At 47.2% G+C, this 17,069-nt stretch overlaps 1 protein-coding gene across 3 annotated transcripts; it reads right to left on the bottom strand.

Annotated features, from left to right (window-relative positions):
- Positions 1–656: 656 nt before the first annotated feature.
- On the bottom strand, positions 657–17,062 carry CIAPIN1 (cytokine induced apoptosis inhibitor 1). Of its 3 annotated transcripts, none has more exons than XM_037516484.2 (9): positions 17,000–17,062; positions 12,169–12,344; positions 11,272–11,424; positions 9,537–9,613; positions 7,291–7,456; positions 5,575–5,648; positions 4,756–4,871; positions 2,192–2,273; positions 657–1,668 (listed from the first exon to the last, which is right to left on the bottom strand). In XM_037516484.2, exons 2-9 carry the CDS (start codon positions 12,323–12,325, stop codon positions 1,558–1,560), a joined length of 936 nt encoding a protein of 311 aa, XP_037372381.1. In that variant the 5' UTR covers positions 12,326–12,344; positions 17,000–17,062; the 3' UTR covers positions 657–1,557. The 3 variants fall into 3 exon arrangements, with proteins under 3 accessions (XP_037372381.1, XP_037372383.1, XP_037372382.1); XM_037516486.2 differs by lacking the exon at positions 17,000–17,062 and adding an exon at positions 16,473–16,957; XM_037516485.2 differs by lacking the exon at positions 17,000–17,062 and adding an exon at positions 14,767–15,038.
- Between the last annotated feature and the right edge of the window lie 7 nt (positions 17,063–17,069).

Below are 17,069 nucleotides of genomic sequence, written 5' to 3'. Positions count from 1 at the left end.
GTCTGACTTGTGCTGCTGACTCGCAAGGCCTCCCCAACAGCTGGTCTCCCTCAATGCCTCTTGTGGAGGGACCTGGCAACTACAAGGGAGCATCAGTAATGCCCATTGCAGTCAACAGGAGGCAGTAGCGTCCTTTCTGTCAGCAGCAGCAGGGACACATATACGAATCAAATGCGCATGCGCTTGTGGTGTTTGCCCAGGGTCCTGCTAACCCAACCCAGGAGGCACTTTGGCTCAGGGTGTCAGTCCTCCACCTGGATGGAGAGTTTTATCCTTCACCTTGCCAACTGCATAAGCCTTGGCCAGGGGCCTGACCAGGAAGCTTGGAAACTAGGTGTCCAGGTGCACCGGAGCTCGGGGCTGCACTTACTGCAGTGTAACAAACTACCACTCATCTAGTGGCTTAAAACCACACACATTTGTCCTCAGTCCTCAGTGCGCCAGGAGTCCAGGCACAGTGCATGGGTCCTGCTCAGGTCTCACCAGGCTGAGGGGCTGCTCTGACCCCGTCAGACTCAAGGACGTGGGACACCAGAGGTCACCCCTGCCGACCACAGGGGCTTGAGTCCACCAGAATGTAGCCAACCCACAACCAACACCCACCAGCAGAGCAGGATAGGCCAAAGTGAACAAAGAGAATCAGCAAGTTTCAAGGACCGATACTAATGAATACTTTTATTTATTGGTAAAATATAAAAATCTAGGTGTCTCAAAGCCACACAATGTTTTTGACAAGGTTAATTCCAAGTCTGTGTGTGGGTAATGAGGAAAAGAGAAGAGTTGTCTGCTCAGACAGATTTATTATTGGTCAGATTTCTGTCCCTCTTCCTTCTACATTTTCATCAAAGCAGACTCTTCTAGAGAGAAGCCCTGCTCCATAAATAGGACTGCCCCTATTGTGAGACACTGAGTCTCCACAGAAGAAAGTCTTGGGGTCCAAGCTGGGCTTGGACGACTGTCAGACATGACACAAACACGGCATTTTCACACGGACACACAGAATAGTTTAATACCTGGAGGCGAACAGGAGTGACCACAGGACGCAGACATGACACAGTGAGGGGTGGGCGGTGGAGGGGCGCTGGGTAGGATTGCAGAGACCAAGGAGTGAGTCCCCTGGGGCCCTGAGGAGACACCTGACTCATATCCCCAAGAACTGCACGCTGAGTCGGCCGCTGCTGGACAAGGCGCCACAGCTCTCCTGCCTGGCACAGAGGAGGGCGCTTCTATCTCCAAATGTTAATACTTAGACAGCGGCGCTTGGGGAATGCCGTGGCCGGCATTCTGACTCTGAGAGAAGGGCCTCTTCGGGGCACATGCCCTTCCCTAACACTGAGTGAGGAAGCATGTCCCCCCAACCCAGGGGCAGCTAGGCCCCATTATACCTTGATCTTTTGATAAATAGCAGCACTACGTACACTGCACCCCACAGCCAGCTGAACTCTATTAAGCACCGAATGGATTTCAAACAGAGTGAACAAGTGCAGGGACCACACAGGTGGGATTCAAGGGGCAGAAGTTGGCCAGTGGGGCGGACGTGTCCCGGGCCGGGGCCGCCTAGGCATCAGTGAGGTTGTTCTGGGTCAGCAGCACCTTCTCCCCAGGTTTGAAGGCTGGCATCCCCAGGTAGGGGCAGCTGGCACAGCGGAAAGCATCACCCAGATAGCACTGTTGAGAGAAGAGACAGTCATACGGGGAAGCTGCGTCTCCTTATCCCTCAGATGGAAGAGAAGGAAAGGATTCCTTATTCCATGATGTGGCCACAGTGGCCTGGAGAAATGGCGGGTGACCTTGTAGGTCCAACTGGAACCCACAAACGAAGAAGGTTTTAAGATCTCTAGTATGGTTTAAAAAAAAAAAAGGCCTAGAAGTTCCTTAGGAAGCCCTATTTCCACGTTCTCTGCAGTTGAAACCACAGCCAAATGACCGAATGTCATCAGGCCCACTATGAAGGAGGAAGGGGCCAAAAATATGGAACATCGGGTGCGTCCCCTACAAGTGTGAGCACACTACCACGCTTGGGTGATACCGTCTCTCCCCAAGGCCAACGCATACGTCCTCCCACTCTGGCCTGCTGTTAACATACCGGGACAGTAAATCCCTCCCAGTTGGAGCAAGTATGTGCTCAGTTCGGGTGGTGCCCACCACCCTGGGAGCTCCGTGAATATCAAGCAATGATCCAGATACTTACATTTCCACATGCAGACTTGGGGAGGGAGCTCATCTGTTCCTTTGACTTCTCTTTTTCCAGTTCTTCGGCAAGGCCACAGGTGCTGGGGGGAGATGAGCAGCAGATGAGTGAGACCTGTCACCCCCAGAAACTCCAAACCCTTGATGGTGCCAAAACACGCTCAGGCTTTTGTCTTTATGGGGGGGGGCAGGAGTGGAGGTGGGGGGGTAGCTCAGGCCACGAAGTCTCTAGATGGCTTACAGTCTCCACAGGAGTTAGAGGCCAAACTACAAGAAAAAGGCTACTTGGGGCCTCCCTGGTGGCGCAAGGGGTTAAGCACAGCACTAACAAGCTATCCATAGCCACCGCAGCACGAGTTCAATCCCCAGCCTGCCAGGGAGCTACCCACATGGTGCAGGAGACCTCTCCTGTCTCGCCCGCTGCTCCCCTCAGAAGTGTATCTCAGTCAATCCGCCTTTCTTCCTGTTCCCCACTTCCCCTGTTCCTGTTCCCCACTCTGTCCCTGGTGAATCCTCTCACCCCCCGCACCTCTGGCCTGTACCCCGGTTATTGTATGCATAAATAAATAAATCTGAAAAAAAAAAAAAAAAAACTACTTGGAAGAAATAGAGACAGTGCAGGGAGAAAAAAGCCTTGAAAGAACTGTTGCTATCCCTCAGAGAAGAGCTCACATGCACAAAATAAAAATAGCATGCTATATTTAGGAAAGTTAAGACCCAAAAAAGGAATCTTAGCAATTAGAAACATGATAATAGAAATAATTCAATAGAGGCTATGGAGGATAAACTTACAGAAAGTAGGGCATATGGAAATGTGAGAGGGGAAAAAAATTACAGAACCAAACAAAGAGGTCCAACAGGCTGTACCTGAGCAGTAGATACAGAAAGATTAAAGACAAAAATTATAAACGAAATTAAAGAAAAATTCCCAGGACTATGGACATGACTTTCCAGACACAAGAGATTCATTGAGTGGCTAGTGCAAAACAGATTCCTATTTGAGGTATGTTATTAGAAAATGGTGTCAGGGATTCAACATACTTCTGGAATGAAGACGTGGTCTTATAAAAAGGGTTCAGGATTCAGACAGATATTTCACCACAGTCGCAGAAAAAGATAACAGAACGACTATCGATGTATGTAGGAAAATAATTTTCAACCTAGATTTTTATATCCAAATAACCAAGTATTTATGAGAACAGGAATAAAGGTCTGTTCAGACACATAATGTCAAGGAAAAAAAAAAAACCTTGCCTCTCAGGTAAACAGTCTCAAAAAAAACAACTACTGGAGGATTCGCTCCACCAAAACTAAAGAGAAAACTGAGAAAGCAGCATCACAGGACACAGGAAGCAGAAAAGCTGATATAAGACAGAGGGAAGGGAAGCCTCAGGGGACAGAGAAGGAGCCTCTGAGCGTCAGCTCTGTCGGGGCAGTCACAAGTGTGCAGGGGCGGAGCAGCAGGGACAGACACGACGCGGTGAAGGCTGCTGCCACCACCAACCACTGCTGCCACCAGACCACCCTTTAAACTCGAAGCCAGAACATACGCCCTTGACTTTTCTGGACCACGTGCTGATAACATCCAACGTTCCCCTCCTTGCCCCGACACTCACTTCACCCAGCAGCCGCCTTACAGATGCTCCACGGACCTGCTCTGAGAGCTGAGGCCCCGGGGAGCACCCCCGACCACGTCTGCTGGTCCCCCCGGCTCTGCATGACACAAACCCTGCAGACGCTCTAACTGTGGCAGGCCCTTCCTGTCCTAGAACTAACTCATGACTCTTCCTGAGGCCTTCCCGTCTCTCGTGGGCTATTGTGGGGTCTCAAAAAGTCGAGACCAGAGACCCAGTTGAGTTGCTCTTTCCCTGGGAGCCACTGAAGATAGAGAATACTGACCTCCCTTGCCTAGTAAGGCTGGGGCTTCACAACCAAATAATTGTTGGGAGATTTACAACATAGGGGGTGAACCATCCCAAAAAAACAAGCCAGGAGGGGCCTCCCTGGTGGCGCAGGCGGTTGAGCACAGCACTGTGAAGCTTTCCGCAGCCTCTGCAGTGGGGGTTCGATCTTGGCCGGCCACAGAGATACCCACGTGGCGCAGCAGACCTCTCCTGTCACCCACTGCTTCCCTCAGCAGTGTGTTTCATCAGACTGTCTGTTCTGTTCCCCGCTCTGTCTCTGGTGAATCCTCTCACCCTCCCACACATCTGGCCTGTACCCCAGTTCTTGTATAAATAAATAAATAAATAAATAAATTCTTAAAAAAACAAACAAACAAAAACAAGCCAGGAATAACCAACACAAACTTAGGAGAAGGGGGACTTTCTGGGGAGGGGGTGAGTGAGGAAGCAAGTAGAGGGGGCCTCTGAGGTGCTAGCAATGTTCTGATTTTCAACCTGGTAATCTTATTATTCTTAAAACGTACCTGCTTAACATACTCTCGATACGCAAGAGAAACTTCACAAAATAAAACATACATTTTGAGAACTGTAAAGAACTGTGATTTTTTAAGAATCAGAAGCCACTGGAAGCAGCAGGGCAGACTCTGCTGCCCCTGCTCACCAGTTCTTGCAGGCCTTCCTCTTTTTCCCTTCTCCGCAAGAAGGTGCCCGCAGGGAAGCTGGGTCGGGCTTCTTCAAATCTTCTGGATCTAGCAGCTCATCTGAGTCAATGAGATCCTGGGGAGAGTTGGAGGCGGTTAGTGACAGTCGTGGTCCCGCGTCAAGGCGGCGGCAGGCCTCCGCTGCCTGTGTACGCCGGGCGTCCTTGGGCCTGCTCAGGAGAGAGTCGCACTCAAGGTGACCGAGCCCGGGAACTAAACTATGTGCCTGAGGACACGTGAGGCTGCAAAGAGGCTGGGAAGCAAGTGACATTGTGCAGACAGAGAGAGAAGAGGGAAAGAGGGGACAGGCAGAGCAGAGGGAAAAACGTTACATTTATCTGGAAGTATGAAGAGCTGTCATGTGAAAAGGGAGTAAGAGACTTTCTATATAGTTCCGGGGAAAAAGGTCAGTGGTGACACAAGCGCTTGTGCAATTCCTTGGTGGAAAGTATGGCTTCCAAGGCAGCAAGCGTGCAGTGATTTGTCCAGATAAAGGAGCCGATACAAGTATTTTAGTTGGCCAACTCCTTTCAGGTTACACGCCACAAAAGTCTTGACTGCATCAAGTGAAGGGAGAACAAGGAAGTCTGTGGGGAAGAGATGCAGGAAGAAATCTTAAAGGCCCTCTAAATCAAAAACACCAGTGACAGCAACAGCTACAGCGCGGGGCTTTCAATCGTTTGCACCCACACGTGCAGAGAGGCCATGCCACACCACGCTTGCTCAGACCCAGGGGGTGGCCTCCGAGACACCAGCCGCACGGCCACATGGCGACTCACCACGCTCTCATCCTCCATGTCGTTGGCTGAGAGGGTCCAGAGCTGGACGGCGGCGGGGTCCACAGCAGGCTTCACTGAGTCACACCCATAAGAGAAAAAGAGCCCCATGAAAGAGCCGCAAGGCATTGAGAACGGTCTCTGAGCCCGTTCTAGTCTGAGTGTCAAAAGATTGGGGTTCGCAGTCCAGCTCTACAGCTTATCAAAGGCACGCCTGGGGCCTGGTGAGCCTAACAGACCAGCAATGTTAGATATGGGAGACATGAAACATTTTGCATACATGACCCCATTGCATCTGCTAACAGCCTCGTGAGGTGAGTATCTGTCAGCCTCGTTTTACAGGTGAGGAAACAGGTTTCAACACTTAGGCCAGTGAGTTACACAAAGCCACACAGACACGACTGTTTTGTGCTCCCCACTCCTGCTCCATGCTGCTTTCTCATCTGTTTCCATTCCTAAAACACGGGGTGAACAGTTCTCCCAGAACCTACTGCCAATGAGTTAAAGACTAGGTGAGAAGGGCCTCCCTGGTGGCGCAAGGGGTTAAGACACAACCCATGAAGCTGTTCGTAGCCACTGCAGCACGAGTTCGATACCTAGCCAGGGAGCTACCCACATGGCGCAGAAGACCTCTCCTGACTCACCTGCTGCCCCCCACAGCAGCGTATTTCCATCAACCTGTGCCTGTTCTGTTCCCCACTCTGTCTCTGGTGAATCTTCTCACCCCCCCCCTCACATCTCTTTCCTGTACCCCAGTTCTTATATGCATAAATAAATAAATCTTTAAAAAAAAAAAAAGACTAGGTGAGAAAGTAAGTCAAAAAGCAGCAAAGCTCTAGTCACCCGTAAACTTGTTACATAGAAGACAGTAAGTTCCAGAGTGATGGCAGCAGTGCAGCCCAAATCAGGCAGACTCAGACCTCAGGCCTCCTGGTTCCCTGGCTAGGGCAGGAGAATGCAAGGAAGGGTCAGAGTGAGCTAAGAACCCCAATTCAGTGTGGGAAGGTCCTCAAATGGGCCTTCGGTTAAGCGCACCCCCAATCATTGTCCATCACTGTCACAACTGGACACTCAGACCTCCCACAGGCAAACCGCTCATCTAAGCTGTTCCTACTCATTCTGAAACTGTTATGCCAGAGGCTAGGATTCCAAAGGACTGTTCAGGGGTTTAGGCTGGACAGTCTAAACAGAGTGGTGTGAATGTTCCTGTAAATTTGTGCACACCTCAGAGCCAGGACAATTTTTCTCAATTAAGGCATTAAAAAAAAAGTGACGGGAAAGGTGTGTGTGGGGGTGGGGGTTGTGGTGCGATCTTCTGAGCCAAAGTTACAAGTGACAAGTGCCTTAGCATCCTCAGAGTCAAAAAAGTTGACTTTACTGGCAGACACAAAGGACAGGCAGGAACAGGGCATCGGCACCCATCACTACCACAGCGAGGTTGTCTGAGGAAAAATTCTGGGGCTGGAAAGACATTAGCTAAACTATGTGACTCAGGCCTGTAGAATCCTGAGACCAGAGAGGCTGAATATGGATGCATTATTTCAGTTTTGGATCCACGGATACCCAGACGTTAAGTATTCTTCCATTTGGAAATGACAGACATTAAGGAATGTAAAGGTGATACAAAAATAGTACCACTTCATTCAGCACTCTGGCTTGATTTCTAATATGTTCTTCCAGGTATAGTTAGAAAGAAGACTATCCCTAGGCCAGTCTTACCTGAAGGCGACTTCTTGGCAACAGAAAGCTTAAGTTGACTAGAAGAACCCACTTCAAAGTTGGGCTTTTTGCCTGTGATTTGAACAGAGCACAAGCTGTCGCTCTGGTAACCCAGGTGTTCTTGTACAGACTGTATCTCTTCAGGGTTCAGGGGCTCCCGCTGCAGCTGGAATTCAGGACATCAAAAGGATCAGGACACAGAACTATAAAATGCTGCTGTAAACTGAATAGGGGTAAACTGTATAGAGGTCATCCACTTGCTTCTGGGTATTCAAAAGAAAATCTCCTGCCTCACACGCAGTTTCTCACTGACCAGAATCCTAGAGTGTAATGTTGGTCTGCATGTTTACATAGAGCTACCCTTTGCCAACTTTTACAGTCCTTGTCAAGATATCTGCTCAGTATAGGACACCGTGCTGGTCATCGTGGGGACTGAAAGACCATAGAGAAGAACTTGACATGGTCTCTGGAGCAGGGCCCAAGTCTAGGCAGGGCAGCAAGCTCACAATGAAGTCAGTAGAAGTTTATAACCTAAGAGGAAAAGAACCATAGGGGGAGGGGACTGTTCTATGGGAAGAAGCAGCAGAAAGCAAAGGGAGAAGGTGGAGGTGCCGTCTCTATGTCTGACACGTATACAAGAGATCAGTCACAGTCCATGGGGAGCACTGCTGCTCCGTTACTAACGAGAATGATGGGCCACACAGCAAGGTGGATAACTACCTAGGCTATCAAAGCTCGGGGACATGCTAGTGACTAAACAAGGGGTGTGTGTGTGTGTGTGTGTGTGTGTGTGTGTGTGTGTGTGTGTGTGTGTGTGTGAATCTCCTGACTTATTTTTTTAAAAAAGGATGTGTTTGGAGAATTGAGCTCCACCTCACGCCCATATCATAAGAGAGTTTTCCCTACTGCAGTAGTAACCTTAAAAAAAACCTTCCTTACCAGGAAAAGGACTAATTAATACAAAGTAAAAATCAAAATCAACAAGCAACTATAAACCAGAGACACACTAAGGGGGTGGAGGGGTTGGGAGAGGAAGGACTAGGGTCAAAATAAGGGGGGGGTGAAATTGTATGGGGAATATAACCAAAATGAAAATGCATACAATGTGCAAAAATGAAAAATGAGGTAAGAATTATATGAAATAAAATATTTCTTAAAAAAAAACCTTCCTTGGGGCCTCCTGGTGGTGCAAGGGGTTAAGACACAGCACTATGAAGCTACCTGCAGCCACTGCAGCATGAGTTTGATCCCCGGCCAGGGAGCAACCCATATGGCACAGCAAACCTCTCCTGTCTCGCCCACTGCTCCCCTCAGCAGTGTATTTCAGTCAGTCTGCCTGTCCTGAACCCCACTCTGTCTCTGGTGAATCCTCTCACCCCCTCATACCTCTGGCCGTACCCCAGTTCTTGTATGCATAAATAAATAAATCTTAAAAAAAAAAACCCTTCCTTGCCATTGAAAAATAAAGATGTGTATGTATATGTGCATATAAAAATAAATAAAATACATATGCATTTATACATACATTTGTAAACAGGTCTGAATGGTCATACAAAAAAGCACGTCCATGGTATCCTTGAGAGGGGGATACCATGGGACGTCACTTTATACTCTCATTCCTCACTGTTAATTGGATTTTTATGAGTATCCTTTGTTTTAGAATAAAAAGAGAAAATCTTAAACTGAAAGGAAAAGTGGGTGGCATAAAGAAACTGAGGCCCTGGGTCACGTAGCCCATGCGTGGCCTACCAGTTACCATGGCCTGGCACTTCTCTCTCATGTACACACAGATGTTAACATCAGAGAAGAATGGAGAAATATAAATACCTCTACTTCATTTAAGTATTTCTAATGAGCTGTCAGAATTGTTCCCTCCAACCTACTCTACCCTCCCCCAAAAACCCAAAGGTAAGCTCAGGACTGCGTTTCCCTTTGGCCCAGGGTCTGTGTCTACTCAGAGTTCTGTGTCGCTCCTTCCTGCCTGGTTGAATCAGGACCAACCCGCAGGGGCCCAAGCCACGTCTCTCCAAAGGAGATTCATGCCAGAGATTCTGTCCTGAGGCACCACACATGTCAACATGTAAAGCATTTCTCAGCTTGTTTCCTGGTCTAAGCAACAGTAATCATAATCACTGCTCCTTCGGTGCTGTATTTCTCCGATTCTCTCTCTGCTGCTGATAAAGAGACAATGTGTATGGTCACCTAAGGTTTAAACTCCCAGCAAAGAAAACTGTCTACAAACCTACCTCTTTCACTTCCACGAGACCAGAGAGAGTCAGGGCTGAACACAGTTTAGAAGGCGTCTTCACTTTGCTGTTGTTAACTGCCAAGAGGAAGGAAAGCCCCAGTTAATAGCTTTATAGGTCAAAGCAGGAAAAATAATAAAGGTTCTATCCAATTTGGGTCAGCAGGCATGAAGACAATAACCTATTCTGTTTTACACACACACACACACACACTTTATAGTATTCTAATTTGACAAATCCTTTTGTTCAAAGTGCTCTTATTTATGCTCTCAAATGTCATAGAAAAATTCTGTTATTATTGTTTCTCATCATGCCTTGCTTTTTGAAAATACATAACCTTCCAGGAGTTGTTGGGTAATATCTGAGAAACAGACTCCGAAAACCTTCAGGAGTGTTCTCTCTGAGAAGCTGTGACAAAGGGACACTGTGTTCAGATACCCAAGATTTAAATTCCCAGCAAAGCACACTGGGACTTGCTGTATCTGTCACACACCTGTATGTCCACGTAAACACCTTTATTCGTTTCAAAATACTGTCATTTTTATTCTCTTATTTAATGAAATGTCTTCATATTTTCATGAAAAATCTAGTAAAAAATGTCAAAAATTCAGAACCGAATGACTCTTTGACAGTTTCACCACTAAAAAAAAAACAGGTCTATATTTTCTTGGGTTCTAGCATTCATTTCACATGAATCAATAATTACCTCATTTCTCCCAGAATTCCAGTCATGATATCTTTAACTTTTCATTTTAAAGTAACTATAAATGGACAAGGAGGCAATGGAGGGGGGAAAAGATCACAGGAGATCTAAAAGAGCCTTCACCTCACTTCCCCTCAGGTAGCATCTCACATACTAAAGTACTGTAGGGAAACTGAGTCACTGAGTGTCCACAGAGCTTACCAGACTTCACCAGCTGTACATGCACTGTGTGTGGAGCTCAATGCAATCCTATGAGAGCAGATTTGTGTAATAACACAAACAAGATGGAGAACCATCCCATCACCACAGGGAAACCTCAGACCATTCCTACACAGCCTCACACACCCACCCCTTCCTCCCAATTCCTCGCCCCTGGCAACCACCACACCCATCTCCATGCCTGGAATTTTGTTATTTCAAGAATGTTACATGAGCAGGATCACATAACATGTAACCTGAGACTGGCTGGTCACCAGCACGTTTCCCTTGAGATTCATCCAGGCTGTTGCACGTATCCCCACAGTCATGTGTCATTCAGGGATTGGGATGGCTCTGAGAAATGGTCCTAGGCAGCGACACTGCTGTGTGAACAGCACGGAGTATGATCACAGCAAACTGTAAGGCACAGCCTCCAGGTACAGCCTATACACTAGGCTACAGACATGGACCACTGTCATTTACAGAGCCACCTCTGACTGAAACATCATCACACGACACATGGCCAGAATTTGTTCCTTTTTATTGCTGCATAGTTTTCCACGCTATGGAGGTGCCAAGGTCTAACCATCCACCCATGGTGGACCCAGTCATTTTCAGATGGGTTGTCTCCTTCTATTTTACCACCTTATGGGTCAGTCAGAGACTATAATTTCTTTAATGGTATTGCTTCAGATTTTCACAATCACTGACTCTTGAGGAGAGGTTCAGCTATAGGTACAGTGATCTCCAAGTGAAATCTGCTCAGAGATGTAGCAGACACATCTTAACAGTCAATCCTGTTAACTCTGGTTTTTCCAATGAAGATTTCCTTACCAATAGCTGTCTCAACAGGTTCTCTCAGAAAAAGGCATCCCCCAGGCCGAAGGATCCGGGCAATCTCAGCCAAAGTCTCAGCACTGTGCAGAGCGGTGCTTCCAGGAACCACACCCGACAAAATAACATCAAAGCTAGATTCTTTGTGGGCAGCTGCAAAGAAGGCAGACTCTAATCAACAATTATCAGGGCTCAGAAGCGATCTCCCCAAGCCCCACAGAGGCTGCAGGCCAGGCTCTGCCTGGGGAGGAGAAGCATTTACCAGGCAGCAAACCCACCAATGCGAGTGGAAAGGGCAATGACTGGGCCTCCCTGGTGGCGCAAGGGGTTAAGAACCGCACTGTGAAGCTGTCCGCAGCCTCTGCAACATGAGTTCAATCCCTGGCCCGCCAGGGAGCTACCCACATGGCTCAGCAGACCTCTCCTGTCTCGCCCACTGCTCCCCTCAGCAGTGTATTTTCAGTCAGTCTGCCTGTTCTGTTCCCCACTCTATCTCTGGTGGAACTTCTCACCACCCCCACACCTCTGGCCTGTACCCCAGTACTTGTACGCATAAATACGTAAATCTTTAAAAAGAAAAAAAGAAAGGCAACGATGCTAACACCCTGTACCCCCGCCACATCACTAACTCCCCAACTTTCCATATGTTCAGGGAAAAAGGGAGCTGGATAAAGATTAAGTTTTTTTTTTTTAATGTGAACTATCTAATAAGTGGTAAGAACAGACTTATACAGATCATTGGCTGCACGTCTGCGTCCACTCTATCTTAACTGAAAACAACAGGGTGACTGGCCACTATTATCATGTGCCACCCCAAACATAACTTGGTTATCAAGGCGTGGCAGAAATGCAGCTCACCCACAGAGCTCCGGGGAAGGCCACTGGTCAGGTACTTACACTGCAACAGCTGGCTGCTGTTTTCCACAGACACTTGGCCCTCGCTGCCAGTTACCACTTGAAGCTTATCCACCAGCTCTTTCAGTGCCTCCACGGGGGATGACTTATCCCAGATCACTGCCACAAACTGGCCTGGGGAGATTCCAAAATCTGCCATTCTTGCAGGGCCGTTGCACCTGAAAAGTATGGGATGGGTCAAAGGAGAGTCCAGACCGAGCAGAGACAAAAGCCCAATTTAATCAGTGGTATACTGATATGGCTGGAATCACATTCTAAGTCCCACCTCCCACAAAGGCATGCTGATGACATCAGAAAATCTTCTGCAGATACGAGAGAGTCTGAGTAAACAAGCCCACTATTGCAAGGTTTCATAACCACAACATTCCAAACCAGGCATTCTCTCATTCCTTGGTGAGAATCCTGTTTTGGCAGCAAAGTAAGGAGGTGGAAGGCAGAAAGATTATTTCCTCTTTGATTTGTGACAACTCAGCTTGAACAGAATGTAACACACAGGACGTTAATTAGGCAGAAGTATGACTCAGTAAAAGGCAAATCAATTGGCTGGCATAACAACTATAAGCTTAAATATTTTCTGAAAGGAGACAACGTATGAAGCAAAGTGAGTGTTTTTCCTTTCATCAAAATATTAAAATTCAACTCCACTGAATCTGCAATGATCAATAGCATCTACTATGACTTCCTTGGACATTTACCATCAGCCAGACTGTTCGAAGCATTTTACATACATGATCTCAACTGAACCTCAGAACTACCTTACCCTAGATAGTTTACAATTAGAAAATTGCTGTCAGTGATTTTGCCCAGGTCCTACCACCAGTAAGAGCTGTGTCAATAAAGTAAGAGCTAGGATTTGAACCCAAATCTATCTGACAGTAAAACCCAGGCTTTGAACTTATGGAAATTTCACCCCAAGGGTTACCTTTCTCTTCCATTTGATACTCAGGTGAGAACAGAATGTGATCACAATGAAATTAGGTCAGGAGACAGTACCATACTCAGTTCCTCCTCTGTCCTTAAACATTAATGCCCCCAGGTTTCCAAGTTAAAGAAGAAGCTGTGGTGGAGGGGTCCTGTGCCAAACAGTCTTCTGCACGAGTGGCTAATTCTCTGGGTCTAGATATAAGCAATGTTATTACTACATGCTTCCTTCTTTAAAAATGTTCACTTCTGGGGTCTCCCTGGTGGCTTAGGGGCTAAGCCTCAGCACTAGAACCATGAAGGCCTGGTTTTGATACCTAGTCAGGGAGCTGACCCACATGGTGCAGCAGACCTCTCCTGTCTCACCTACTGCTCCCCTCAGCAGTGTATTTCAGTCTGCCTGTTCTGCTCCCCACTCTGTCTCTGGTGAATCCTCTCACCCCCTGCACCTCTGGCCTACACCCTAGTTCTTCTACACAAAATAAATAAAAATCATACAATAAAGGAATAATTCTTTAACAACAAAAAAAAAAGTTCACTTCTCATGACTTGCTCCTCTTTGCCTACAATACATGCCCAGGTTAGCCAGTCATCCTTAAATACTACAGTTCTTTGATTTTGTCACTTCTTTCCTAAAGGAGTTACAAAAGACTTTATGTTCTACAGCAAAATCAAAACTCCTTAGTCTTTTGGAGTCAGGCCCTCTATAATCTGGCTCCACTTCTATCTCCCACCTTTCCAAAGTGAATCCTTCCTTTTTTTTCCTGAAAAACCATTGCCTTTTCTCTGTATCAGACCTTTTGTCTCATTCTTCCATGCAGAATGCCTGCTCTTTATTATCCTGGCCTCAGTGTAAACCCTAGTAAAAGGATGCCAAGTGTTAACAGACAGACAGGATTCCTTAGTCATTGGGTTGCGGTTTTTAAATCCCTAAAAAGTGCGTAACTCAAGAATTGAAACTTTTAAGCTTTTAACTGTCACATGATGTTGAGGAAAAACTTTACAATCTTTAAGGTGAGCAAGTTGGGACCAATCTCACATATAAAACCAGCCAGGAATAAGGACTGCTGGGCAATAAGTTATAAGAAATAAATGACCCATTTCCAAAATGATGTTGGCACAGGGTCTTCCCTGGGGCAACAGAAAGGAATGGAAGCTCCCTGTCCACCAGTCACTACTACACCTTGCTCATAGAAATATATCTCAGGATGGGGCCTCCCTGGTGGCGCAGGGGGTTAAGCATAGCACTTTGGAGCTATCCAGAGCCTCTGCAGCACAAGTTCAATCCCCAGCCAGGTAGCTGATCCACATGGTGCAGCAGACCTCTCCTATCTTGCCCGCTGCTCCCCTCAGCAGTATATTTCAGTCAGTCCACCTGTTCTGCTCCCCACTGTCTCTGGTGAATCCTCTCACCCCAACAACTCTGGTCTGTACCCCAGTTCTTGTATGTATCAATCTTTAAAAGAAAAAAAGAAAAATATCTCAGGAGGGGGCTTACTAGTTAGAGGAAAACAAAAAGTCAGATATCTAAACTTTTTCAGTAATCTTTATATAGACAAAGTTTTACAGCGCCCAGGTTTTGAATGCAGATGAACCAAGATTCTACCTACTACTGGGTCTTCTACTTAATAGGTGTTCATGACCATGTTCAGTTATTACCTTATTTTCTCATCAATTAAGTTGGGATAATCATCTCATATTTGCAAGGTTACTACAGAAGTAAATGTGAAAATAAAAGTATGAAAAGCACTCAACAGGGTCAAGCACACAGAGCTCAATCAAATAATGTTCCGCAAGCGCAAGAGCCTTTACTTCTTAGTAACCAGTTCATTTGCCTTTGTTTCAGACAGTCCTTTTCTGCCTCTTTAGGCACCCTGCTGGCAGGACTCCCCAAGGAGAGATGTGAAGCTTCTTTTTCATTGTTAGAACTGTGCGGTGTAAGAGCTGTACTTTATGACATCTTGCACAGCACTCCAGGGAGGTTGCATCAGTAAATCAGAAGACTGTTAAATACTTTGTGTTCCACATCCCCAAACACCAACTTTCTATGGCCAGAGAGAGCTCATAAATACATTTATTAAACATTAACCCTCAAAACAAACCTAGTCACCGCTTTGTCAGCATTTTCCAAATTTAATGGAAGACAGTGTTCTTTTAAATCTCTAAAAACCCAAATGTGATACTTTCATTATCATCGTGTTTGTGGTGTTGTCAACCTGACTTTAAAGGAAAAATAAGGAACAAATGTCTGGCATCTAAGTCACTGTACTTAGAAGTTGTCACTCAGCCCAGTTTCGTAACTAAAAAGAGGTGGAGTGGATGTCATTCTCACGTCACAGGCCTTGTTTGTTAAGCACCTTTCCAAACCATGACTGCTGCACACACCTGCCCAGCGTTCTTCTAAAATGTAACCGTAAGTCCGTGAAAGCAGATGTCCGGAATAACTTCCGGAGATGTACATGTTTATTTTTAAGGCACCCAATTAAAATTTTCAGACATCTGGCTCCTTTCAGGCATGAGGGTGGCCAAAAGAAAAAAATAAGATTAAAGTACAGCTTATCAGTTCAAGCCAAGGAGTGAATTCTCTTAAGTCAGGTGCGTCAAAAATTTTGAGAGCACTGACAGTTATCAGAAAGGAAATTTTTAGTTAAAATCAATTGACTGAAGCACAGGCAGGCACACACAGGGAAAAAGGGGTGATCAGCAAAGACACAGGAAATTCAAGGGGAGAGTAATGGCAGCCAGTCTCCAGGCAAGTAGGTGTGTGTCAAAATTTGAGTTTCAGAAAGGAAAAGCCAGTGTTAACTTTCTACAGGAACGATTCATTCAAAGATGGGTGAACAGAACTCAGAAAACAACACTTCACAGACAGATCGGCACTTCACAGACAGTGCTTTACAGAAATCCAGAGATACAGAAATCCAGAAAATTCCCCATTTTTGTTTTCCTCGGGAGGTCTCCCCCCACAGCCACGCAGGCTGTTTTCAAAAGACTAGAATTGATAGGGCGGATGCAAAACAGACAAAGACGGGGGTCTAATGGCAATGGTAGGATTTACAGAATGACATGCTTAGCGCCTAACACACCCTCAGTTATCCCTAATTCCCAAACCATTTACTTCTTCCTAATATGACGCCTTCCCTGAGGACAAACAGCCCAGCGAGCTGCTCTGCATATGTATTTCTGCTTAGTGACTCGTTCATGACCTCCCAGAGCTTGGCAGTCAATGTCAGGACAAACCCCATCCGCCTTTCCCAAACTTGCAGATCCTACAAACCATCTGGAGGCATCTGTTAAAATAAGATTCCTGGACTACCTACACCCAGCCAGACTGAATCAACTCCCCAGGAGAAAGAGCTGGATACCTGATATTAACAAGCGTCCTGGATGGTTTTTCCGATATGGCAAGTTTGGAAAAACCTCAATGACACCAACGCAAGGCCTTGCTCCAGGAAAGTCATAGGCTGAAAAGTACAACCTGGGGTTCTGGTAGCTGCCCACCCACCCCGGGGTGGGGGTGGAATGGAAATCTGCAAGGCTTGAGGAGAGGGACTGTGGCCCAAGGTCACAACAGTTGGCTACCGGCAGAGCGGGTCTCCAGGGCCGCAGCTCAGGGCCCGTCCTCCTGCCCCTGAAGCCTCAGATCAGGGCCGGCGGTTCCAGAGATGAGCTGCCCGGGAAGATCAAGAAGCCAGGGGGCCAGGTGCCCCGGCCAGGTAGGACCGGCTTCCCCCGGGGACAAGCCCCTGTGGTCCTCGAGAAGGCAGTCGCGGCTACGATCCCACCGAGGGACGGGCTGGGAGTAAGAAGGGCGCTGATCAGGGGAAGAAGGTGGGCCAGGTGGGGGCTACTGGGGAAGGTGCAGCTCCCCGGCCGCCTAGATAGCGCTCACCTGGCCCCGGCAGCTCCCTCCGGGCTTCCCAGCAGCCGCCGGCTCCGCGCCTCGCGTCTCTCGCGAGAGG

The sequence above is a fragment of the Talpa occidentalis genome, unplaced genomic scaffold (assembly GCF_014898055.3).
Source record: "Talpa occidentalis isolate TD23 unplaced genomic scaffold, MPIMG_talOcc4v2.1 talOcc4.17, whole genome shotgun sequence".
Taxonomy (NCBI): domain Eukaryota; kingdom Metazoa; phylum Chordata; class Mammalia; order Eulipotyphla; family Talpidae; genus Talpa; species Talpa occidentalis.
This window is presented reverse-complemented; position numbering and strand designations above follow the sequence as displayed.

Coding starts and splice junctions, on each gene's coding strand:
- CIAPIN1 (XM_037516484.2), bottom strand. CDS start 12,325: ATGGCAGATTTTGGAATCTCCCCAGGCCAGTTTGTGGCAGTGATCTGG. Junction 7,457..9,536: donor GTCTCGTGGAAGTGAAAGAG/GTAGGTTTGTAG, acceptor CCTGAATTCCAG/CTGCAGCGGGAGCCCCTGAA. Junction 5,649..7,290: donor TGCCAAGAAGTCGCCTTCAG/GTAAGACTGGCC, acceptor GGTGTGACTCAG/TGAAGCCTGCTGTGGACCCC.